Source organism: Gymnoscopelus microlampas (assembly GCF_963454915.1).
Source record: "Gymnoscopelus microlampas genome assembly, chromosome: 22".
NCBI classification, from domain to species: domain Eukaryota; kingdom Metazoa; phylum Chordata; class Actinopteri; order Myctophiformes; family Myctophidae; genus Gymnoscopelus; species Gymnoscopelus microlampas.
The window spans coordinates 12,988,249-13,014,582 of NC_139959.1; the positions used below are offsets into that span (position 1 = coordinate 12,988,249).

The 26,334-nt window shown below is 43.2% G+C and overlaps 2 protein-coding genes across 4 annotated transcripts in view; both read right to left on the reverse strand.

Annotated features, from left to right (window-relative positions):
- cfap44 (cilia and flagella associated protein 44) overlaps positions 1 to 11,964 on the reverse strand; it is a gene marked incomplete at its 5' end in the record, with an annotated part of 28,580 nt that extends 16,616 nt beyond the window's left edge. The window contains 21 exon segments of the mRNA XM_084048766.1: positions 239 to 401; positions 568 to 758; positions 1,280 to 1,407; positions 2,078 to 2,240; positions 2,353 to 2,408; positions 2,775 to 3,054; positions 3,160 to 3,302; positions 3,743 to 3,979; positions 4,187 to 4,339; positions 6,014 to 6,124; positions 6,426 to 6,635; positions 7,098 to 7,192; positions 7,316 to 7,415; positions 7,781 to 7,828; positions 8,435 to 8,590; positions 10,133 to 10,297; positions 10,399 to 10,513; positions 10,683 to 10,899; positions 11,118 to 11,220; positions 11,382 to 11,544; positions 11,882 to 11,964. Of these exon segments, the coding sequence (XP_083904892.1) occupies positions 239 to 401; positions 568 to 758; positions 1,280 to 1,407; positions 2,078 to 2,240; positions 2,353 to 2,408; positions 2,775 to 3,054; positions 3,160 to 3,302; positions 3,743 to 3,979; positions 4,187 to 4,339; positions 6,014 to 6,124; positions 6,426 to 6,635; positions 7,098 to 7,192; positions 7,316 to 7,415; positions 7,781 to 7,828; positions 8,435 to 8,590; positions 10,133 to 10,297; positions 10,399 to 10,513; positions 10,683 to 10,899; positions 11,118 to 11,220; positions 11,382 to 11,544; positions 11,882 to 11,964 (3,080 nt within the window).
- A 2,024-nt stretch (positions 11,965 to 13,988) lies between these two features.
- Positions 13,989 to 26,233, reverse strand: spice1 (spindle and centriole associated protein 1). 3 transcript variants are annotated; one of them, XM_084048596.1, is made up of 18 exons: positions 26,111 to 26,233; positions 23,780 to 23,878; positions 23,281 to 23,328; positions 23,026 to 23,166; positions 22,533 to 22,635; positions 21,905 to 22,023; positions 21,662 to 21,744; positions 21,345 to 21,487; positions 21,009 to 21,128; positions 20,579 to 20,865; positions 17,574 to 17,705; positions 17,084 to 17,210; positions 16,747 to 16,863; positions 16,012 to 16,499; positions 15,373 to 15,562; positions 14,710 to 14,788; positions 14,480 to 14,543; positions 13,989 to 14,156 (listed from the first exon to the last, which is right to left on the reverse strand). In XM_084048596.1, exons 2-18 carry the CDS (start codon positions 23,876 to 23,878, stop codon positions 14,100 to 14,102), a joined length of 2,397 nt encoding a protein of 798 aa, XP_083904722.1. In that variant the 5' UTR covers positions 26,111 to 26,233; the 3' UTR covers positions 13,989 to 14,099. The 3 variants fall into 3 exon arrangements, with proteins under 3 accessions (XP_083904722.1, XP_083904721.1, XP_083904723.1); XM_084048595.1 differs by lacking the exon at positions 26,111 to 26,233 and adding an exon at positions 24,856 to 25,421; XM_084048597.1 differs by lacking the exons at positions 16,747 to 16,863; positions 26,111 to 26,233 and adding an exon at positions 24,856 to 25,421.
- Between the last annotated feature and the right edge of the window lie 101 nt (positions 26,234 to 26,334).

Consider the following 26,334-nt stretch of genomic DNA (forward strand, 5'->3'; position numbering starts at 1 on the left):
CTTTAATTTAAAGTAACACATCAACAAGGCAGAGTGCACAGACTGATAAAATAGCTATATAAAAATGCAATAAAGCAAGTGTTCTTGTGATGGGGTTTTCCCTTTTCGTTTGGCCTACCTTTTGGTCATGTTAGTGCCAGCTGTAGCGGTTCCGCTATATGTCAAACTGGTGAACCCATCTAAACATTAATGCTTGCTGCCCTAAAACCACTGTGTACCATAGTTACACGATACTCACAATTCAGCCCATTCCTTCTTCCTCTTCTCTATCTTGGCCGTGGCTCGCTCAGCCTTCTCTGCAGCCTTACGTAGCTTCTCAGCCTGTCGACTGGCCAGCCTCAGGCCCCCTGGAGGGACCACAGGAGACATCACCGCTCCACCTGTCAAGTCCTCCAGCTCCTCTGAAGACACAACACACATGGTTGGAGCAACAGATGCACACATGCACACATACGCACACACACACACACACACACACACACACACACACACACACACACACACACACACACACACACACACACACACACACACACACACACACACACACACACACACAGTGTTTACCTGTTACTTGGCTGCTGTCTCGTCTCTTAGAGGAGGACATCTCAGGTTCCTGCATTACAGAGCCAGTCTGGTTGCGTTGCTCCAGCTGCTTGGCAGGCTCGCTCAGAGCCGGCAGACGATAGGTGCTGACTCTGTGGTCACTGCGGACAGCCGCCACCGTCACCGTGTCTGACTCCAGACTGTCCCAGAACCTAAAGGGAGACGACGCAAGAAGGGAGAGAGCTGATTGGACTCTTAAGCTTATGTGAGCTTTTATCCCTTTCTCTTATTCGTTTATGCATGCAGGATATCTTCAACTCTGCATATCACAGAGTTTTCCTCCATGTTGGTGCTTCAGGAGGAAAACCACCACAGTGACAGGAAAAAGAACACGAAGTCGTGGAGGAGCTGTGAATTTGATGAATGTTTGTAATGCAGTTGAATCCAACCACAACTGGGAAAGAATCAGGAAACCCCAAACCAGAAATTACCCCCAGTTACTCCCATTACAAAACAAATAGATGGAAACTAAATACACTGCATCAACATCAAGGAAGGACACCATGGCGGGCAAGGTCTGTGTGTGTGTGTGTGTGTGTGTGTGTGTGTGTGTGTGTGTGTGTGTGTGTGTGTGTGTGTGTGTGTGTGTGTGTGTGTGTGTGTGTGTGTGTGTGTGTGTGTGTGCGTGTGTGTGTGTGTGTGTGCGTGTGCGTGCGCGTGTGCTAGTTAGTACTGTTGTATTTTGTGCAGAGCGATGCGGTGTCGTTCCTCCTCCCAGATCAGTTCCTTCCTGACTTCCTTCACTCGCTCGACTTTCTGCCTTTCTGCCTCCTCACGAAACTGACAGTCCAGCTCCAGCTCCTACACACACACACACACCGCCGAAACACCATGAATATAGAAACAGGTTTAGTAGACCTTTCAAAAAAGATATAAAGATATATTGTCATATACAGTGGAGAGAGAACCGAACTGCGGAGAGAGAAGGGGGATGACATTCAGCATGGTCAGGCTGGCCGGGAATCAAAGTGTGAACTGGCTGATATAGAGCACCGCACCCATGTGATATCATATGCGCCCTAAGCGCCCTCCTTCGCCCCTCCTCTGCAGGTGGCCATCGAGGCCAGTAATGGAGCTTCAGACTATGGCAACAAATTTCTTCAATAATCTAAAGCGATGTTGACCTTTTGTAGAACATTGGGTTGTATAGCTACCTGGCCAAGTCCAAATACTGTGCTCCGTAGTGAGGACACAAAATAGGCGGGGAACAAAGTACCAGGATTGTTCGGCAGAATCAGCTTTGTTTGCATTCGTGTGCTAAGAGTGTGATTTCGAGACTTCTTCTGCAATGTAATGAGAGTGAATGGAGATGTGTGTGTGTGTGTGTGTGTGTGTGTGTGTGTGTGTGTGTGTGTGTGTGTGTGTGTGTGTGTGTGTGTGTGTGTGTGTGTGTGTGTGTGTGTGTGTGTGTGTGTGTGTGTGTGTGTGTGTGTGTGTGTGTGTGTGTGTGTGCGTGTGCATGTGTGTGTACCATGCTTTGCAGGCGAACGTGCTCTGGCAGCCTGTGGTTCTGGTGTAGCAGCTGTCTGAACTGGTTCTGAAGGTCAACCAATGTCTTCCGTCTCTCCACTTTCCTCTGCTCCGCCTCTAGACGCATACGGTCCATCTCCAGCTTCTGCTTAGCTGTCGCTATGCTACACCGTGTGAGACACACACACACACAGAGAGATAAATAAGAATGAATACAAATGTTAAACCTAATTAAATGAGAGGTTAGTAAAAAAAGGAAAGTGTGTGTGGTGTCACCTGTAGGCTGCTGGGTCCTCGATGTCAGGAGCGGTGCCCTCCGCCTCAACACCTGGCTGCAGTAAATACATAAAGGTTATGTCTGGTAGGACTGCAGTAAATACATAAAGGTTATGTCTGGTAGGACTGCAGTAAATACATAAAGGTTATGTCTGGTAGGACTGCAGTAAATACATAAAGGTTATGTCTGGTAGGACTGCATCTTTTAATTCGTTTTTAATCAACATTTTTCCGCAAGAAAGGGTCTTCTTGTTGCTGAATGTTTTTTTTCTTTTCTGCTTTTGTTATTTTTGTGCCATTTGTTTTTAAACCCTGTAGCACTTTGTGATTTCTAAAAATGTAAAGTGCGTTATAAATATGTATTATTATTATTATAATGTCAGTGCATGTTATCAGAGGTCTTCTGTAGCAGAGTGGCTGACCCTGGGCGATGGTACTTTGGCCTTCTTCCTGCGCAGGGCTCTCTGCAGCTCCTCCGGAGGCAGGAGGCTGAAGGAGAAGATGTTACCGTCCTCCCCGGCCGTCAGCACAAACTGGTCATCATGGCTACAGCGTACGTGCCGCAGGTGTCCGTACTGGTTGTCATGGACACTGAGGGACCAGTAGGTCTGCATGGAGGTGAGGTTATGGTCTCCGGGCTGCAGGGGGTAGACCCTGATGGTGCCCGAGTGCATGCCGCACAGCATCAGCTGTCTGTCTGAGCTAAGAAACAAACCGGGTGGTATAGGTACTGTAGGTAAGTAGCTAAACATTGAACCATGCATTTGATATATTTTGTATTGGAGTCAGTTCATTGGCCAGCTGTACCTGAAGCTGATAGTGTGTATGGGGTCCTCATCAGTGTTCTGGACGGGCAGGAACGCAAAGGGCTCGTCCTGAAGCTGAGAGGGGTCCGCGTCCTGCGTCTCCGAAAACTTACAGTGGTATAAAAACCCTGCGTCATACCCCCCCTGGGAGACCGACAGAGAGGGGGAGAGAGAGAGAGAGAGACCGACAGAGAGGGGAGAGAGAGAGAGAGAGAGAGAGAGAGAGAGAGAGAGAGAGAGAGAGAGAGAGAGAGAGAGTACTGTATGAGCAAACAATTCACATTTGATACTTAATGTTTGTTTCACTGTGTGTGGTTCTTTTCTTCCTAAACTCAGAGGATTAATTGAGAGACAGAATCCATTTGCGTAGCAATGTCTTGCTTGGTATGTTGGTGTGTGTCATGGCGACTTTAAACAGAAACAGAAAATCAGACTTTTATAAAGCACAAACACAGACTTTAAAAGCACAAACAGAAAAGAGAGAAAAGGAGAAAAAAAGAGGCCTGTTTGTGTATCTAAGTGTTTCTGGGGGTGTGTGTTGCGTGACTGCGTGTGTTCGTGCGTGTGTGGGTGTGTACGTGTACCATAGAAAGCCAAAACTGTCCTGGCTCTGAGTAGAAGCCACAGCAGAGTGGACTTGGGGGGTCTGGAATGTAGATCGGGGGAGTTTTCTCTCCCTCCTCTTCCTCCTCATTCTCCTCTTCTTGCCCCTCATCATCATCAGGCTCTTGCCCACACTCCCTGGCCCTTTTCAGCCGACCCGCTCGCTCGCTGGCCTTCCTCTGCTTTATTTCTTGGCGCCGTGCGACTGCCGCCTCCCTCTGAAATGACGCACAAGATGTACAAATTCAACACAAACACAATCAAGCGAGAAACCAAAAGGATCACACACACACATACACACACTTCAAAGACGTGGAAAAGAGGCTGTGACTGAACAAAAAGCTGAGAAAATAAGACAAACCACAAGTGTGACAACAAAAACCAGCATCAGAGGGACGGGCAGTCTGCCAGAGCTCCACTCAGACCTTAATGCGTGATTTGATGCTTCTGAAACTGAAGGATCTGGTGGGCAGCTCAGACAGCTGGAACGTCTTGCTCGGCCTCTGGTCCTCCGGGTCCGGAGACTGGACCTCGACCACATGGCCGCTCGCACATAGGATCAACAGCGTGTTTTGGCTCTAAGTAAACACACACACAAATACATGTTTGATTTGATCATTAAGAAACAGTTAGCTTTAACCACATCCACAGCGTCCCTATTCTGGGCATGTCCTGATGATAGGCAAACATTTGCTGAATAATGGAGGCCTGCCACATTGTGACATGTTGTGAGCTTGTAGATCGGCTACGTTTGGTGAAGAGATTTGGTTTTAATTGATTGATTGAATACTTTATTAACAAGTTGGTTAACAGTACAGGGTACAGTCAAAGGATATGTTAAAAGATAACACAAAAAGACTATAGAGATACTGTGTACCAATTTGCATGACGTTTTGATAAAATCTGTGGGAGTAAATGGGTTTTGCACAAATAGGCCTCCTGGTAGCACTATAACAGGCCCATGTGAAAAAGTTGGAGCAGAGGTTCTTTTAAAAAAAAACCCCATCTGTTTATTGTTTGGGGCGGTGTAACCGCCCCCTATAAGTGAGCAGGATTGGACACTGACCAATCCTGCACCGTGATTGGCCAATAGTCTACAAGTAGTCTACAACCCTAACCCTTCCACAGTCAATGCAAATCTATACTTTTGCAAAGTCAGCCAATCACATTACAGCTAGTGTCATCACCACTAGCTGTAATGTGATTGGCTGACTTTGCAAATTCAGGACTGTGATTGGCTAGCGAAACACATGACACATGTGCAGCCCTATGAATAGCATGGACTTAAAAAAAAGTCATCTATCCTTTTTTTTAAGTGAGTCATGTTGTGATGACCACACAAAACCCACTTCACACTGGGTGTGAATTTTTGGGGCGGTATAGCCGCCCCCTATAAGTGAGTTTTGGACACCGACCAAAAGATTTGTATACCCCCTAACCCTTCCATTGTTAATGCAAATCGATACTTTTGCAAAGTCAGCCAATCACATTACAGCTAGTGTCATCACCACTAACTGTAATGTGATTGGCTGACTTTGCAAATTCAGGACTGTGATTGGCTAGCGAAACACATGACACATGTGAAGCCCTATGAATAGCAGTATGGACTTTAAAAAAAGTCATTTATCCTTTTTTAAAGTGAGTCATGTTGTGATGACCACACACCGCCCACTTCACACTGGGTGTGATTTTTTCCTCTCACACAGGTATTTTCAAATATCGACAACAGGATTTGCACAGGGGGGCAGAGGTTCTGAGTTGGCATCCAGGTGTGTGTGCACAGTTTCGCAGCGACCGGGCCAACGCTGCCAGAGATTAGCTGGTCACAAACGGACAGGACACACGGACGGACGGACAGGGTGCAAAACATACTCTCTCGCCATGCCTTTCAGCCTGGCGGAGACAATAATACATACAATACAATACAATACAAAACATATCGGTATAAAACTCAGTAGCATCAAAAGGTATATTTACAGAGAAGGGAGTGATGGGGGCGAGGGGCAGAGGATGCTACTACCAAGGTGTTCAAGGAGTTGTGCTACCGGTATGCTCAATTGTATTTTAAGGCCAGCCATTCTTTTAGAGTAGTTTTTAGTTTGGGTAGGGAGTTGAGATCTTTTTGGTAGGGTTTAGAGGGAAAAAAAGGGAGGGGACCAAGTATAGATCCTCAAGAGATCCCGATCAAATAAGTATAAAGGGTTTAAGTGGTTAATGGTGATTTGACCAGAGATGTGGCTTACTGTACGTACATGGGACTGAGGGGACCACTCCAGTTGCTGCACTGGTCCAGGAACCTCCACGAAGCCGATGGGGTCGTATTGCTCCCGGGTCGTGAAGAAGAACACAGTGCAATCTGAGCTCTAGCGAGAAGCGAGAAAAACATTTGAAAGTGAACATACTGGGTGTAGTAATTCCTGTACATCAAGATTCAAGATTGCTTTACTTGTAATTTTTTTTCCGACAGCTTCGGAAAAAATGAAATTATGTTTCTCCAAGTTAAAGACAGCAAAGATTTATAAAATAATAAATAAATAGTGCAGAACGATACGCTATCAATCTAAATAAATCCTAAAAAATAGAAGAATTCATCAAGACAAATTCTTCCTGCAGGTTGTTTAGAGTCTGAGAGTTACATTCGCCCATTACGCTCCACCCTCTTACCCCTGTGGCTAAAATCTCTCCGCTGCGCTCGTATGCAATTGCGGTCACAGGTGCAGTGTGGGGTTTGAAGGCTTGCTTGAGATGCAGTTCCGCATCTCCGTTGCCGCTGCGCCCAGCGACCGATCGCAGGCTCTGGGGGTTATACAGCTCCAGCAGGCGGACCACTCCGTCCTCAAAGCCTCCCACCAACAAACCTCCACCCTGGTTCACCTGCATACACATCAGAGGCAAGTGTCGGTCAGACAGATATAGACGTTTAGCTCTTTTCCACTACGAAAGGTAACCCAGAATCATCCAGAGCGGCAGAACTTGAAACTTTCAAGTGAAGTTCTGTGATTGTCTTTTTCGATTATGTTTCCATTATAACCAGAAAATAGCCAATCTACAAGCTCACAGCGTGTCGCCATGTGACACACTTGTGAGCATGTAGATCAGCTATTTTCGCTATTTAAAAATAAAAGAAGGGGAAAAAAGGTATAAGTTCTGAGTTGTGGGTTCCCAGAACTCAGGGTTAGTGCCCAAATTAGGTTCTGATAACTTTAACTTAAACTGAGCCATAGCATGTGGAAACAAATCCAGAATGCGTGAAATACGTTTCATGGCACGGCACGCTCTTGTAGTCAAAAAGAGCCTTTAGGTAGACACTTTATCATACCAATTACACATACACACCACGGGTGGAGCCCAGCTGAGTGCAGTTCCACCCTGTTTGAACTGGCTGGTTGTCAGCTCCCTCTTTCCAAGAAAGTCGTAAACCTTTACAGAACCTGGGAAAGAACAACAGTGGAATAAGGATAATCAGCGAGTGCTTGAGTGTGTGTGTGGGTGCACGATGCTTATACAGTATGCATGTGTCCATACATGTGCACATATTCATGTAATTTACTCACCATCCAGAGAAGTAGTAGCCATTAGATGGCTTATCCTGGATACATCCATACCCTGGATCCCCCCAGCATGGAAGGAAAACAGGCACTCTGGATCCTGGGTCTTATTCACAAAACATAATGAATAAGTATAGAAAATTATACACATACAGTACACAAACACAAGGCGTTGCATTACTAATTGATATCTAATGTTTGGAGCTACACACAAATTTACAATTTACAATTTAGGCATTTAGCAGACGATCTTAATCCAGAGCGATTTACAGTAAGCAAGGAAAACACGAGGTAATACATCAAATGCATAGAAATAGTAATCTAGGGTTATAGGTAAACCAAGAACCGATCATCAGTCTAAGCAGTATAATATCGAGAAATGTATAATCTGTACATTGAAACTATACACACTATAGGATCCCAGGTCTACAAATGACCTGGCAAATAATAGTGGAAGTCCACAAAACTCACAATGTTGGAAAATGAAAGGTCCAGTTTCCAAATGCCTCCTTTTGAATCCTTCAAGGCAAGAAGTTGGGAAAAATAAGGATTAATTGCCATTACGCCCAATTAAAGGTAGGGTAAGTGATATTTTTGGGTTAAAACAAAAGGTATTTTGTTAAAAGGTTAAAGCACTATATTCTGATAGTAATCATTGCTATAGAGTGTTTGTTCAGTAACAGGAGTCTCCCCGTCTCTCCAGCTCTTTAATAAACAGAAAATACATTTTCCGGTAGGTGTCAAAATCTCAGCCAATCAGGAGAAAGTACCCAGTTTTAAGCTTGATTTTTATAGTGTTCCAGTTCCAATTTTGCATGCTCATTTCTTAGTGTCATCACTTCCAATTTCACTCGTTTGATCTGTATCCTGATTGAGTTCTCTATCCTGATTGGATAAAATTGGTAATGAAACTGAAACTGAAACTGAAACGAAAATGCATTTTCTGTTTAATAAAGAGCTGGAGAGACAAGGAGACTCCTTTTACTGAACAAACACTCTATAGCAATGAGTACTATCAGAATATAGAGCTATTTAACACTTATTTTAACCAAAGTAAATCACTTACCCTACCTTTAAATAAATAAACTGTGTAATGTCAGCTTGTGTGACCTTTGGCCAACTGACCTGAGCAAACCAGATGAAGGAGTCGGGCAGGGAGCTCCTAACCATGGAGGACAGGCTGACGTTACGTCCGACCACCATCTCATTCATGGGTTCCATCTCAAACATCTCGCTGTCATCGTTACAATCTGCAGCGTCAATGCTCTCAAAGTCCCAGCTCTGACACAGTGAGAGGAAATCACATTAACATGGGAGAGAATATGGTGATGACATTGGAGACAATTGAATAGGAGTGCATGGGAATTATGGGAGTTAATTAGTTACTTAGATATTAGATGCTTTATTGTTATTATTGGATATAACAACTTTAACCTGGGTATCATGTTCACTATAGGCAAAACCTTTCAAGAAGTTTCAAAGTTCCAAAACAGCAGATCTACGAGCTCACAACGCATTGCAAACTTGTAAGACAGTCATATACTGTAATGAATAGTCAGTCTGATGAAATACCATAAACATTGACAGTTATTGTCTCCGCCAGGCCGAAAGGCATGGCGAGAGAGTATGTTTTACCCCCTGTCCGTCCGTCCGTGTGTCCGTGTGTCCGTGTGTCCGTGTGTCCGTCCGTCATTCGATCTGTCTGTGTACAGCTAATCTCCGGCACCGTTGGCTTGCTCGCAGCCAAACTGTGCACACACAGTCCCTGGATACCAGAGCAGAACCTCTGCCCCAAATTTTTCACAGGGGCCTGTTATAGCGCCACCAGGAGGCCGATTTGTGCAAAACACATTTTTTGACAGTACTCCAACAGATTTTGTCCAAAAATCCCACAAATCGGTACACAGTATCTCTACAGTCATTAAACGAAACGGGTCTTTCAGATTTCTCATATTCCATCCTGATTGGCTAAAAATGTCTTCCAAAGTTTGCAGGAGTGCTCCGTTTTGAACAAAATGCCTCAAATCATGAACACAGCATGCACTTTCCGAGAAATTTTGCAAGCACATTCCCATTAGGCCGAGGAAGAACTACCATTTGAACATTTTTAAATCAGCCTCATGGTGGCGCTATAACAGGCCGATTCGTGTTTTTACCTATAATTGCACCGATATGTGTAAAACTTTGTATGCACACTCCCTATAGGTCAAGGAAAAACCTTTGCCCTGCATTTTTCACATCTGCCTTTTATAGCGCCACCAGGAGGCCGACTTGTGTAAAACACATTTTTTTATACTACTCCTTCCAATTGTATCCAAATTTCACGCAAATCGGTACACATGATCTCTATAGTCATGTGATCACGACGGATGTGTTTGATTTTTCATACTCCATACTGATTGGCTAAGATTGACATCTAAAGTTTGCATTATTGGCTTGTTTTGAACAAAATTCTGCAAATCATGAACGCACCGTCCAATTGCGCTCAAACTTTGCACGCACATTCACACTATGTTGAGGAACAAATGCCACCCTTTTAACATTGGCCTGTTATAGCGCCACCAACAGGTCTAATTCAGCAAAACACATGTTTTTGACAAAATGCCTCAAATCATGAATGCAGTCAGTGTCCGATTGTCGTGCAAGGCCTAAGAAGAAATGGCACCCTTTTCACGTTGGCCTATTATAGCGCCACCAGGAGGCCACAGTAGCCTACCTGACCTGGCGGAGACCTGTGCTCCGAGGAGCACTTTTTCTAGTTGCACTTGTATTAGCAGCACACAAAGCCCACTGTGTGATTTTTACTTTGACGGATGATATTACCCGTATCGCTCCGTCAGAACCGATGGTCATCAGCTCTCCCTCGTCCAGGGTAAACTGCTGGATGGCTCCTGAGTGGCAGGTCCTGCCTGCTTTACGACAGATCTCCACCTTGAGCAGACCCCCTTCCCACAGAAGCATGTTACCCCACTCTGAGCCTGACACCACCTGACAAGATAGAGAGAAATGCATACATGTTATAACTATTTTAGTTGAGCTGTATAGTCTCAGTCTTTGTACTCGGAATGGCGTAAAAGCAGTGGACAGACCTTGCCATCGGGTAGTTCTATATAGCCCTTGATGTCAGTAGGAGCTGTCTTCCCAAACCTTCCCGTAAGCCCTTGTAATTTTAGACCAGTGAACGTGCTGGTCATTTTCCAGAACCTGTGAGAGAGAGAAGCGGGTCAAACAACATCAATTCACTGTAGTGCTATCAAGTTAGAGAACATAGACATATTCTAAACATTTTTAATTTTCAGCATTTATTGCCCTTTGATTATGGATATAATCGCCTTCATAATAGCACCAAGAGCAGACTAACAGACTAACTTACTTGATGTGTCCAGGTGCTGAGGTTGTGAGCTGTCCAGGGCGGTCTGGGGAGAACGTGACTCTGTAGAGGTCCCGAGAGAAGGCCTTACAGCGCAGCATGACCTGCTCCTGCCTCCAGTCCCACAGGGTCAACATGCAGTCAGGGGTACGGCCCACACTGGCCAGCAGGGAGCCATCATGGTTGAAATCCACACAGCTGTATGCCCTCTCTGTACCACCTAAACACAATAGCAAATATAGGCTCACAAATGACTGCATTTAGCTTTTTTTTCCCACCACCAAATTGTCTCTTTTGTTGATTTGTAGCTATATTTTCAGTTGCTGCGTTCCGTTGCTATAACGAAATTTGGAAACTGACACAGATAGGGGTCGATGCACTTTTCTTATGTTATAAACACTTTTCTCCTGAAAATGCAGTCTGTAACCTATACTGTACCTCTTAGGATGCGGTAGGGTCTAAGTGAAGGATAATCATAGACAATGATGTTGGGCTGGTCTCCATTCTCTGCCACAGCAAAGTAACTCTTGCTTGGATGGGCCTTTGAACACATACAGACAGACAGACAGAGGAAGACAGAGAGCCAGTACAAAATAATTAAAAACCATGGGTTGCGTGGACTGGAGTACATGGTTGTGGTGGGTGTATTTCAAAAGCTTGCATCTACTGAATGATGATGAAGTATGATATGAGATGCATCACCATAATGGTACCAATTCCTCCCCCGCTACAGGACCGGAGATAGTGCTGCTCCTTGGTGGAAACGTCTAATAGGACCACCAGATTGCCTGCTATAAAGGCCAGGGTTCTCTCATCCAGCAGCTGTAGGTTGGCCCTACGCTCACAGTCATAGCCAAACGAGTGCCTGAATGTCACCAGAGTTAAGGATATGTTTCACACCCAATCATGATTTGTGTGCATGGGGATCTCATTTTAAACAAGCTTAGTGCTTTATGAGCCTTCCAGTTTAGTAGACCTTGTATTGTGAATTTGTACTTCCATGTACTGTTGTTCTCATGTCTTACTAAATAAAGTACATCAATCAATCAATCAATCAATCAATCAATCGGGTATAAGAGAGAAGTTTTAAGTTGATTAGTTTATTGGTTTGTTATAAAGATGGGGATTTGAGATACTAGTTTAAAGTAAAATGAGAAGAACGGTAGCCAGTTATTAACTAAACATAATTCTAAGAAAGATACGAAAGGTGCAGGAGGTTCTCAGGGATTTCAGAGTGTGGTGTGATGAACGGTCTGGAGTAGAGCTCCTCATAGTTGTAGAACATGTCGTCAGGAAGCTTTGTGCTTGATTTGTCCTCATCTTCCTGCTCTTGGAGGACGTCCGACAGCTCAGTACTATGTACTGCAGGAGCTGGGGCACCTAGATACCACAGCAGAGCAGATACAGTAAGATGTATGGTTAAAATATATATATTTAATCAATCATTCATGATTACCATGGATTCATGTCATAATAGCGGGGACAAATGATACACCAGTCTACAAAGTAACTTGTGACTAAAGTTTTCAAATAATTGGAGTGGAGTAAAAAGTACAATACTTGAGTAGAAGTAAGGAAAATTGGAAATACTCCAGTAAAGTAAATAATACTACATCAACATTGTACTTAACTAAGTACAGTACTTGAGTAAATGTAATTGGTTACTTTACACCATTGCTGTTTTGAAATATTCGTCTGGAATTATCAACTTTCAGCGCCATCTTGTGGATTGCCCAGGCTTGAGTTGAGTCTGTGCACTGTGCGAGTCTGGACCATATTTAGGTCTGGACTGGTTTGGTCAGAAATCTCAGAATGTAGTATTAATGTTTCCCCATTCATTCTGACTGCGGCTGTTCCGTAAAAAAAGAAACTGAGGAAAAATGGCATCAAAATTCTATAAAGTTCTGAAAAGTTGAGTTGTTGGTCAACGTTAATGGCAAAGCGTTGAAGACTTTTCAACTTCAACAAACAATAGTTGTATATAATTGATAACACGTCTAGAAATACAGTTTAAATACAGAAATTGGAGTTTTAGTTGTATTAAAGTACCATTTTTATTAGCTAATTCGGGTTACCTTGTTGTTCCTCGTTAGTTTGATCCTTGAAGTCCATCGTCGTTTGGATTCGTTGCTCAGCGACAGCGGAACTGCGGAAGTCATTTTATGTCGCAATGCTTGGTGGTTGATGTAGTTTTTTTCCTGCCACTTTTTTTTTGACAGTTAGCAGACGTTACAAAGTGTAAAATTTGAGTAATTGAAATGATTCCTACCCTAGCTCAGTGGTGGAAAGTAACTAAAAACATTTACTCAAGTACTGTCCAATTGTACAATTTGTAGGTATTATTTACTTTACTGGAGTATTTCCAATTTTCAATACTTTACTTCTTCTCCACTACATCTCAGAGACAAATATTGTACTTTTTACTCCACTACAATTATTTGAAAACTTTAGTTACTTTGAAGATTTTGAATATTATTACAAAAGATACATTAACCACTTCAACCCTATGCCTTGTAACTGAGTATTTCTACATAGTGGTATTGATGCCTTTACTCAATTAAAGAAATTGAGTACTTCTTCCACCACTGCCCTAGTCATCACACATGACCGGGTACATGGCCATGTAGAGTGCAAAGAAATCTAATTCCACTGCTACAAATTAGGATACCACCAACTAAAGCATCTGATGTTATCCCATTCGGTTAAAGAAAAACAATCCCTAGCTGAATCTGCCTTGAGATTAGATCCTAGCTGGATCTAAACATGACATTCTTGTGGTCCCATAATTATATGCCTAGCCTATGTGAACAAGTAATCAACATATCTGCCTATTAAACTAGCCTAAGTGCTTTGGTTTCATGCAACACTATATTTATTTGCATCTGTGACGTTGTAATGTGATTCAAATGTTTGTTATTGTTTTTCATTATGTATGGGTCGTCAAATAGTCCATCTCTTGATACTTCCATTGCAGACATATGGCCTACAGTATGTGAGACTAATTTGAAAATGGCAAGGCTTCTGGCAGGAATTATCAATTCTCTATTTCACTAATAAGCTTGGTTGGCAATTAACATAATGTATTTTCAAACATTAATAGTAGCTTGTGTGTCAATAAAATATATAGATCTTTGAATTCTTTGGCTCAGTAATGGAGGCCGCTATAGCCAATCCCATGACTCATCCCAGAAACCATTACCAAACCATGTTGGTGATAGTAAACAATCACTTTTTGGAGCTTAGCAGTGTCTAGACTATACTTTTTTAAATCATCCCAGAAACCACACAGTTCATTCTTAAAAATTAAGCATGTTTAATTTATTCATAAAATATTGCATAGATTAAAACTACAAAACAATAAAAGAAACATCAGTCTGTAACATTGTCAAGTTTCCCCAGGTTAAATCATCGCTCATGTTGTTATCTCATATGTGTGGACAATGCAAACCATCCCTCTCGTTCAGTCAGCTGGTCTGCCTGTTGTGAAGAGAAGGAACATTTTAGTTTTTCCATTCAACTTCTACTAAACACAAACTATTTTTGCAACAAACATACAGAATCAGAATCAGCTTTATTGTCACATCACCGGTTTACAGGTGTAAAAAAAGTATTTTTTGTTATTTCCAGAAAAAAGAAAGAAGAAGAGGGGGGGAGACGGACACAAATCAACAACATCTACTTATACTATGCATATCCATCTGGTACAATGTGTACATGAGGTTAGATGTAAGGTGCATCAACATAGTAAGTACATACATCCACATGATATTAGACAGGAGAGAATATCCACTTATATGTACCTGTGTCCTGCCACCACCCCTGGCTTCTCCCAGTCTCGGTGAAGCCCCCTCACTACCAGCAGATCTGCGTATGAACAAAAATGTTTCTTAAGCCATTTTCAAGTGCAATAAAAACTTCATGTGGACTGTGTGCACAGTGGTGTATTGGTTCCCAGGCCTTGCCACATCATGGTTAACATAGACCAGACCCACCAGCCAGCTCTCACACACACACACACACACACACTCACCGTCTCCCACCACCACTCGCCTGTGACAAGGAATCCTGTGCAGGCAACAGCATAGACATGTCTGGGCTCCTTCCGCCAGCTGAGAATGCATGGATTAAAGCAAAATAAAATCTCACGACTGAAAACGTTTGTATGGCCTAATGTGCAATTTGTGAATCAGTGTGAAAGGAGTCCCACCACCCACACTGGCGCCGTTTCCTAAACAATTAACACATGAATGAATAAACATGTAAAATGATGATGTTTTAGTAACATTGTTCCTGCTGTACATACAGCCAACCAGGTGAAAAAAATCACAGATTGAGGCTTTAATTAACCTTTTCTTTTATATGAAATATCCGAGACTATTAAGATGTCATGGAAGATGTTTCTGAACATATTGCTAGTTTGACCACTTCAAATTCTCTAATCTTAAAATAATAACCAAAAATAGCCTACCAGTATCTACAAGCTATGCGACACATTGAGAGCTTCTAGATAGGCTATTTTCACTGTGCAACATGCTTCCATAGAAGACATGCTGGCTTCCATGCAATCCAAATGACTGACATAAGTCGTGGCGACGGAGAACTTTAGTCCATGAGATTGGCATGATAAAATAATTTCACAAAAGTCAATCAAACAGGCTCCCAGACGGCAACGCAATTGGTTGATCCACAATACCTGCTGTGTGTGGACTGAAGGCAGAGGGAGGGATGGGGGAGATGGAGGGTGAAACCCTGGCTGAGGTGCTGCCATGTCTCTGCTGCTCGATGAGCTCCAGCAGTCGACCCCTGGCTGCGGCACTCTGTCTGTTCAGCTCCAGGAGGCGCTGCTCCACACTGCTCATGCTGGGGGCTTCCTGCACTGAAGCCTGTGTGAGAAGACAGGGACACAGGTCTGAAATATACTATATATATGCACAAAATAATTTGAAAGGACTGATTTCAAGCAAGTGAGGCTTTGGTGTAACTGTACCACTGTACCAAACTATAGTATACACTCCACATAAGCAGAAAACATTTCATTAAAGTTCAGCTGTATATACACAGTAGACGGTTTCAGGCAGCAAACAATGACACCTCTGTCCTGAACGTTCCAAACTTTGTGAACCTCCTGTTTGTAACCATTGCCTTTGGAAACTAGTCAAACTACTGTATCAGTAAGAACTGCTGCTAGTTAGCTAACTAACTAGCCTACAGGAAATTCCATAAGATTGTTTTTCTTTCCATTATTATAATTATTGTTTTAATTTTGTACGTTTTGTAAACAGCTGACAGGATGTTGTCAAGGGTTATCGCATGCCTCCTAGCAACATTGCACCTGTTGTGTAGGAGGTTCTCCGTGGGCAGTCTGAACCTGCTGGGGGGTCCGTCTCCCTGTGCTGCTGGCCGCTGACCGGACCTCTCCAACGCTTTGGGGCGTCACTCTCCCCGTGCTGCTGGGTGCCGACCTAACCTCTCCAGCGCTTTGGGGTGTCACTCTCCCTGTGCTGTGGGAGGTAGAGCCTCTGCGCTCTGTGTTGCTATTGGGTGATCCTCTGAGGCCAGAACCACCAACATTGGCTTGGTTCACCTGGGCCCTGATCATGTTGTTCTGCTGGGTCAGATGAGCGATCTGGGTCAGCAGGGCCTCTTGGGAGAGATGTGAACGCAGGGGGTCAGAGGTCGCGGGCAGCGCGGAAGAGGAGGGGAGGTCAAGGAGAGGCAAGCTGGAAAAGCTGGGGGCCGAGCTGAGCGCCCGGACGTCCTCACAGGAGCGCATGGTGTCAGGAAACGGAAGGTCCCGGTGCAGAGGCACAGGTCGAAACACTGGGAGGACAGAGAATAGTTGGATTACTGGGGGAACTGGAGACCGCCAGGGGTCCAAATCGAACTTTCTGTGTCTGTAACTCAACACAAATGGACCCTTCCATTTGTACAGATTTAAATAAAGGTAATGCATACCAAACTGGGGGGTCCTTGAATTTCAAATGGATGAAAATCCCTGCTTTACATGGATGTCAACAAATGGACTCAGAGAGTAACAGATTATAGTGAGAGGGAGACTGTGCTTCACCAGGGCTGTGTTGCTGGTTGTATATTTGTCGAGGTGGGGAGAGCAGCACTGCAGGAGGAATAAGTACTTGTGTTCGCTCTGTATCTCGCTCGGGAAAAGGCGGTCCACGTTGACAGTCTGTGCAAAACACAAATTGCGGACCAGTTACCCAACGGGCATATGCACGAGTGCACACATATACAAAAAGCATTTATCAGAAGAATGCACTTATGCTAATGCGATCATCTCCTTTTACGCTGAAAGGAACGCCAAAGGACCATGATAGAAACGGGTTGTTGAGGGCTTTAAATTGGAGGCATATGTTTTTTTAATTAGTCAGATAAAGAAATAAATAAACCTGCAGCTATGTCAGAGTCTTGAGTTCTGTAGTCCCTGGGTGCTCCTGGCAGTTCCAGTCCTCCCAGTGTCAGCACCACTGTGTCCAACATCTGTTCCAGCTCTGCTGTCCGCTGCTGCAGCCCTGCCTGGACAAAAAACACAAAACACAACAAAAACACCCGCACAAAATCTGAACCCAGTGATTTCCACATAAATCAAGATGACTTCCTATACATTCTGGTTAGTAGATTTGAGCAATACTAAGTTCAAACTCACACACCCAGATTGACCATTTTGTCCTTGTTCCATCATGATTTGAGTGCATGGGGATCTCATCTTAAACAAGCTTAGTGCTTAATGAGCTTTCCAGTTTAGTAGACCTTGTATTGTGAATTTGTACTTCCATGTACTGTTCTCATGTCTTACTAAATAAAGTACATCAATCAATCAATGTTGCACATTGTACCACTGATACAGTATGGTCTGCTGTGTGTCATGCAAAAGCTCACCTGCAGGGCAGAGCTCTCCTCTCTCAGAGTCAGGGTCTCAGCAGTGAGAGCGTCTATCAGCCCCCGCTGCTCTCTCACCTCCTGCTCCAGTATACTCCTCTCCTGAGCATCTCTCTTCGCCTCATCCTCCCTCTAACATGTTGTGGGAAGAAAGTGAGCGGAGTGATGAATTAGGCGCAGCACCAATACCAATAATACTGACGTCACAAATATCACACACCCAGCCTTTATTTGCCCTGGGTGAGGGGACTGATGAAAGCATAGAGGGTCATACGCTGTATCTGTTGTCAGCCCAAGCGCAAATGTGGTAATGGTGCATAATTTAATTAGGTTTCGAGAGCCTATCAGGCTTCGAACCCTATTACATCTCTACACTTTCATTATTATTATTCTTCCGCCGGTTTTGCCAGTTCTGGCCTAACCGCCTGGTCACTTTTTATGAAATTCGGCAATATGGTAGAGGGCTATGCCAAACGGCGAAAACCCGAAACTCACAAACATTGGCCAAAGGGTGGCGCTGTAGCACTCAATTGAAATATGCCAACTTTGAACAGGTACAACTCATGCCCTGTTTGACCCACAGCCATGAAACTTCGATGCACACATGCGTCTCCTCATGCCTAACAACTTTCACTGTTTGACTTTTGACCTCTGACCTTTAGATCTCCCACCATTTCGAATTCTATGAAAAGCAGTAAAAAGCAGTAAAAAAATCACTTCTCCTGGGATTTATGAGCAATCTGTACGAAACTGTATACACATGAACTTTGGACCAATGCCGACAAACGTAACTTAGCGGATTTTCCATAAGTGAAAACGTTAAGCTTTTATAAGCCAATGAAAATTGCAGCTTTTTTTAAATTATTCATCTGCCCCTAACACATACATGCAGACTCACATTTGTTTGACACTTTGCAATATTGTAGAGGGTCCTTCCAAGTATCACTGAAACCAATCTTACTCCAATTGGTCAAAGGGGGGCGCTATAGCAATTTTTTGAAAATGCAAACTTTAAACAGGCAAAAGTCATGCCTCGTTTGGCCGACAGCCGTTAAACCTGCTTACACATGTGCCTTGACTCATGAGGAACACATGTATCACTTTGACCAGTAAGCTCTGCCCTTAGATTGTCTGCAATTTTGAGCAGTTTGAAAAACATTTAAATCCAGGATTTCTGAGCAATTTGCATGAAACTGTGTCAAATACATGTTTGAGGCCCTTTTTCACAGGTTCAGGTGTGTTGGTTCAATAGCTTGATCGCTTAATCATCTGCCTTGAAACCATAGGGTAGCCGGTTCGAATCCCACCTCAGGTAGACTTAATTATAATTGCATTGCACACAACATGACTATACCAATGAATACATGTGCAATTGTTAAAGATGACGAGAAATGCATACTTGAAAGTAGTTCTTTTCAATGTATGACGTACTTCATTCGCGCTTTTGTTTTGTTTGGTTGGATTCTCCCTTTTCACTGTCTAAGGCTGTGTATTGGATAGCTCCACCAGTAGAGTGTGAGTCTCATGTGCCGAAGGTCCCTGGTTCGAATCCCACTTATTACAGTTCACATTTAAATTGCATTGTACAAAACATGATCCTGTTAATTCAGACAAGTGCAATGTTTAGACAATAACACGAAATGCTTTTGAGAGTAGTTTTTTTTTATGTATGACATACTTTCTTGTGAAAATAGCCGATCTACAATCTCACACCTTTTTAGATAGCAACGCGTTGTGAGCTTGTAGATCGACTATTTTCCACTAGTTTCCATTCCGAAATATATTGAGCAGTTTGAAAAACATTTAAACCAAGGATTTCTGAGCAATTTGCGTGAAAGTGTGTCATGTGTGTGAACTCCCTTTTCACTAGTACAGGTCTGTTGGCCCAATGGCTTAATCATCTGCCTTGAAACCACAGGGTTCCTGGTTCGAATCCCACGTCATGTAGAATTCATTATAATTGCATTGCACACAACATGACTGTATCAATGAATGCATGTGCAATTGTTAACCAGTAAACTCCGCCCTTAGATTGTCTGCAATTTTGAGCAGTTTGAAAAACATTTAAATCCAGTATTTCTGAGCAATTTGCGTGAAAGTGTGTCATGTGTGTGAACTCCCTTTTCATCAGTTCGGGTCTGTTGGCCCAATGGCTTAATCATCTGCCTTGATACCAGAGCGTCGCCGGTTCAAATCTCACCTCATGCAGACCTCAACTCAATTGCATTACACACAACATGACTGTATCAATGAATAAACATGCAATTGTTAAATGAAACGCTTATTGAGAGTAGTTGTTTTCAATGTATGATGTACTTCATTCCCTCTTTTGTTTTGTTTTGTTGGATTCTCCCTTCTCACTGACCAAGGCTGTGGATTGAATAGCTTGATCAATACAGTGTTAGTCTCATGTGCCAAAGGTCCACGGCTCAAACCCCACTTCGTCACAGTTTACATTTAAATTGCATTATGCAAAACATGACCCTGTTAATTCAGACATGTGCACTTTGCTCTCTCTCTCTCTCTCTCTCTCTCTCTCTCTCTCTCTCTCTCTCTCTCTCTCTCTCTCTCTCTCTCTCTCTCTCTCTCTCTCTCTCTCTCTCTCTCTCTCTCTCTCTCTCTCTCTCTCTCTCTCTCTCTCTCTCTCTCTCTCTCTCTCTCTCTCTCTCTCTCTCTCTCTCTCTCTCTCTCTCTCACAGTCTGCCACTCTGTCACTGTCTGTCTGTCTGTCTGTCTGTCTGCCAGTCTGCCAGTCTGCCACAGTCTGTCTGTCTGCCAGTCGGCCAGTCTGCCACTCTGTCACAGTCTGCCAGTCTGCCACTCTGTCAAAGTCTGCCAGTCTGCCAGTCTGCCACTCTGTCAAAGTCTGCCAGTCTGCCAGTCTGCCACTCTTGTCACAGTCTGCCAGTCTGCCATTATTCTCGAAACCGCTAATTGCTGCTTGCAGCTATATTTATATTTAAAATACATGCCGATTTTGTGTTTTATCATGATTTCCACCGCACCTGTTTAAGTAGGTGCACCAGACGCCCAAGAGTGGAGACCAGGGCTACAGAGAATCCAGTGAGGCCTTGAGGTCTGTGTGGCTGTGGATCTGGGTTTAGTGCAGGTGCTGTGTCAGATTCCTGAGGACCTAGTGAATCCAGCTCAGCCTCCACCTGGCCCAGCATGGTCTGCAACATTCCCAGACTGGACTGGTTTCCATTCAGAGCACTTAGTGAAGAGCCGTCAAGGCCTGAAGCCTCTGGACCACGTAGATTGCTGGTCCTACTGGCACGACCACTATTGCCAACTGAGAAAGACACATACAGACGTACACACCAATGAAAAGGAGAAATGGAGATAATTATGTTGTTTTTGTTCATGTAAATATATTTGAATCCAGAGTAACTATGTATTTTTCTGTATGAGTGGGGATTCTCATCCTGACACTACCTGGCTGGTTGGGCTCAGAATTTAGTACTTTAGTAACCAGGGTGGACAGGTCCTCGCTGTGTTCTTCTGACTGGCTCTGTCTGGACCGCACACGCTGGACCGCCACTGTGGCGTTGAGAGCTACAGAAACCAGGTCACACCAGTTAGCGTGTACAGCGTTAGAGGAGGACAGAATATTAAATACAAACCATTCAAGATAATGGGGTTTACCACATGGTAAAGTATGTTAAGGCTTATTAGAGTGAACTACATGGAAACTCTTTCCCTCATTTAACACATCTGTAGTCTAGTCTAGGGGACATCATCCTATACGAGTCTGTCTTCTTCTTCTCCTACCTGCTGGGTTGGGTGCTCTCCCTGACATACAGGGAGTCACAGGAACGCCATCTCTGGTCCCTTGATGCCGAGAACTGGACTGGACCCGCTGTCGTTGTGTCCGCCTTCCCGGAGTCTTGACCTTCATTTTCCGTAGATTGGCTCTGCGTGTGAAAACAGAGCAGTTTAGTGAACAGCAGGGACAATGGAGCCATAACAGCAGGGTTTTACATCGGTATGATCATTTGATTAACTAACTTTCCATACAAATCACATTGTACCAGCCATTCTGTCCTATTTGATATGGAGGTGGGTACTACAGTACATACTATATTTACCTGTGTACTACAGAGACAGGGCTAGCAGCAGCGGCCTCTTCTTCACTGTAGTATTCCTCAGCACCTTCTAGTTCATTAAGGGCCTAGAAGGAATAATGATGTATCCAAATGCACATTAATAAAGCAAAATGAAAACTCAAGAGAAAATGGACTGATCATGATCACACTGTGGCCATTTTGCTAAATGACCACTGTGTGAATATGGTAAACGGAATGTACACCTAAGTTAACACTAGAACACACCTGCTGGTCCATCATAGACTGGCTGAGAAGAGACAGTGGTGTTGGTGGATCTGGTCTCTGTACTACAGGCAGTACAGAGTCATAATCACAGTCTGGAGCCATGGTCACGCTGGGGTGGCCTGCATAATAATAAATGTACTCACTTACTGTATGGTAACTTAGCGTGAAATGTTACTATACCATACAACATGTACTGTATAATCTTGCCAGAGATTGGAGCCAAAAGAAGAGGACAATACAGTGTAAACCTGAGTCAAGCAGAGTTTGCAGATACTTTTTATTTTATTTATGTGCCAGATTGATTAGATTTGCCACACAACACAATACAATGAGTGCTTATGATCAACATCTGATTCAGTCGATTTGACGCCATCTGAACGGCCATGATGCATTAACCACTTTAGACTTATATGAAGTACATTGTTGTACGGCAAATAGAGAACATAACCGATCGACAAGCTCACAACACATCGTGAGGCGTTGTGTGAGCTTGTCGTAGATCCAAAATTGGGGCACCAGGTTGAAAATAGTTCAATGCTTTTTCACTCCAAAAAGGTTAACACAGACTATTGGAACTATTTATAACTACTAAACCCAGATCTGTCCAAAATGGAATGAATTATGCTACCAGTCTGCCGGCGAGGAGCGTCTCCAAACAGATCCTTGACCACGGCCATGGCTCTATCTGAACGGGACAAAACATCTTGCAACAGCAGCTGGTCAGAGAACACCTACAAAAAAACAACACGTCACCATCTCCGCACCAGGAAATAGACACTAGTACCCTACCCAGTCTAAACATTTAAATGCATTGGTTTTCCAAAGGAAAATAATTACGCATTGCACATGTATCTGTTTATTCTTAACAGTGTCTTAACAATCATTTTTCATTTCTGGTTATGAAATCCCAGACTTTTCCCCAGACTTTCTCATTAGGTGTTTTTCTAAAGCTTTAGAGACCTGTTTATTGTCAAAATGAATTGACCCTTGTACTGTAGAATCCCTCCAGCAAATAACTGGTAAACTGACATTACTAACAAATATCAGTTATACATATTTAATTCCATTCCAAGTGTGCAAGTGGAAGCAGCTATCAACCCAGCACACTGAAATTCACAGACCTCCCTGATGATGCTGGCGCTGGCATAGTCCATGGGTGCCGGGCTCCCAGGGTGTCTGAGCTGGCGTCTCATGGCCTTCTGTTTCAGCTCCCACTGGGCCACAACCTTGTTATGAGACTTGTGACTCTCATGTCGATATCTCTGGAGGAGAAGATTTATTGGCAATTTGGCATACATTTGAACTATGAAATTAAGTGCTACTCACACCGAAACTGGTGGCCATTCATAGAGCAAGGACGTTACCAAGCAACTTACCAGCTCCTCAGGTGTCAGCTTGTGCACAGAGAGATCATTAACAGTGCTCTGAAAACAAAGCAAAACAAATGTTGCCGTTTATTTCTCTCCACCGAATCAAGGTCAGCGGTTCTCAAAGTGGGGTCCAGGGGACCCCCAGCAACATTATTAACAAATGAGTGTAAATAAAATAAAGAAGAAAATAAAAAAAACTATCAATCGATAGCATTACAATTTGTTTAATCACTTTAAACCATTGGCTCTTTGAAAATAGCCGATCTACAAGCTCACGATATGACTTGTAAATGATTGTAGATCTGTTGTAGAGCTATTTCTAAAAGATCTTGAAATGTGAAACATTTGGAATATTTTGGATTATTTTTTTAACAAGGCAAAGCTTGAATGGGGTCCTTGAAATAAAAAGGTTTGAGTAGAACTGCTTTAACCCTTTAAAACCATGTAATTTTAGATTTTAGCGTTGGTTATTTAAAAAAATGCAGATCTAGTGAACAACACTCACCACCCAGTCTCTCTGAGCAGCACCTGTCTTCTTGGGGCGTCCAACGGGCCTCTTCCCTTGACTGTGTTGTGAGCGCCCCCCAAACCTCACAAATGACATCTACAAAACAGTATGACACACAGAGTACTTCAGGTGCTCGACTTTGCTTTAGTTCTATAACTTCTATAACATGATTTAGTTCTGTTAACATAAAATCAGTCAGACACATTTTCCCAGGATCCAAACACTGTCCAATGATACACCACTAATAGCACACCACTGTACATCATAGGAGCGTGACAGGAGAGCACAAACATGTAGGTACCATACAAAAGGACGCTAAAAGGATAAACCCAAGAAAGCAGTGGTGTAAAGTAAAGTACATTTACTCAAGTACTGTACTTAAGTACAGTTTTGAGGTATTTTTTTACTTTAGTGGAGGACAAGGGTAGCTACAATTTAGGCATTTAGCAGACGGAGTACATTTTGAATACTGTACTTTTACTTCTAACAGAGTGTTTCTACCTGATGGTATTGATACTTTTAGTAAATAAAGTAAATAAATGTAGTACTTTATCCACCACTGCAAGAAATCACTATGGCTTGTTGTTTCCATTGGGGTCCATGTGTATTCAATTCATCGAAAAAGCATGCTGGCACTGTTAATATTAAGCATTTTTGCCATGGACATACAAAATGAGTGCACAATAATATTACCAGAAACACATAAAGAGATAGCCCAGAAGGACCATAGCAGGGTCTGTAACTCTGACAGTGTACAAATGGAACCAAATGGACCCGTGTTCCATTTGTACACTCTCAGAGTTAAGTGGGTCAAATAAAACATTTGAGAACCATTACTATAGTATATACTCCTACTTTGCCATATAGTATCATAGTAAATCAGTGTCATACATATTCTGAAGAAAACCTAGAGACTTGACATTCAGTCTTGTGTGATCAGTATAAGAACATTAATGGTGTGTAAAAAAGAAAATCCAAAATGTGCCACGGACAAGACCAAGTCTTTACCAAGGACACACGTGTCCGTGTACAGACTGACCCCTGCTACTACCATAGAGTTAAAAAATACTTACTGTTTATGGTGTTTAGCCACCACTGTGCTAGTAACCTCGCATCACCAGTCTTTCCACCTCGGAGGAAAGCCTGGTATTCGTTACTGAAGGCCCATATGATCCGGTCTAGACCACGCCTACTGAAAAAAAAAAAAAAAAAGCATCCTCTTTCCGGTTTTGTCGCGATCCGGTTTTGCGGTGCCGCTTTGTTTTGGTTCCCCAATCCCTATTTAAATGGAATAGAATTTCCCCGTGGGATAATATGGATAATACAGACGCTAAATAGTCTCTGGAAAGTACACTCACATTTATATTTAAAAAATAAGCTAAACTACGCCGTATCAAGGATTAAGTGGCAGCGGTGGCCTAGTGGTCAGAGGGGCGGCCTTGATACCGGAAGGTCCCTAGTTCGATTCCCCAATTAATCACATCGATCATGAATCACCGCTGAATAGCCCTTGAGCAAGGCTTCCATGCAGGGTCCGGCTGGAAACAAGCTTCGTGCTTAGTCCGACACCCTGGGTAAACAACAAACTTTGCTTTGCTTTGGGGACGGACCTATTTTGGGGCGAGACGTCTTTCCGGTTTGTCGCGATCCGGTCGCTTTTCTTTTTTTTTCCGACCGGATCATATACCCGAAAAGGAATGCTGCCCAGGCATAGAGGTATAATATAACGTGCCCAGGCTACTGTGCTAGTCGAGTCACTTTTTGAACAGTTGCGCGTCACTTCCTGTGTTGTTGTTACCAAGGACGCCTCTTTACCGTGGAGCATGATGGGAAATGAACGTACACCTGTAACGCCTGATACAGCCACTAGATGACACTGTCTGTCACTACATTGTACAATGTACAATTTAGGCATTTAGCAGACGCTCTTAATCCAGAGCGATTTACAGTAAGCAAGGACAACACAAGCTAATACATCAAATGTATTGAAATAGTAATCTAGGATCATAACTAAACCAAGAACCTATCATCAGTCTAACAGTAGAATATCCGGGGGGAAAAAAATCAATAATGATCTTTGTAGCGTCTCGTGTGCGGTGCTTTTTCCAAACTTTTCAGCTCAAAACGACCCAAAAGATACATTTGGTGTATTTCAAAAATAGTGAAAATATATATTTAAAAAATATATTTTTTACTTTAAAACAATTGGAACTTCTTTTGAAAAAATAATTGTCTTTTTAAGTTCTTAAGTTTTTGTTTATTGTTTTTATTTTTATTTATTTTTTTTGTCTTTTGAAATGATGATTTAATCTTTTGGTGGGAACTCACGGTTGTTAAAATGGGTCCGTGAGACAAAAATGGGTCCCGACCCAACGTTTGGGAAACAGCGCCTTAGGAGACAGACAGAGACGGGAGATGTTGCCAAAATGTCCACTACTGGCGCGCGCGCGCGCGCACACACACACACACACACACACACACACACACACACACACACACACACACACACACACACACACACACACACACACACACACACACACAGGGATTGG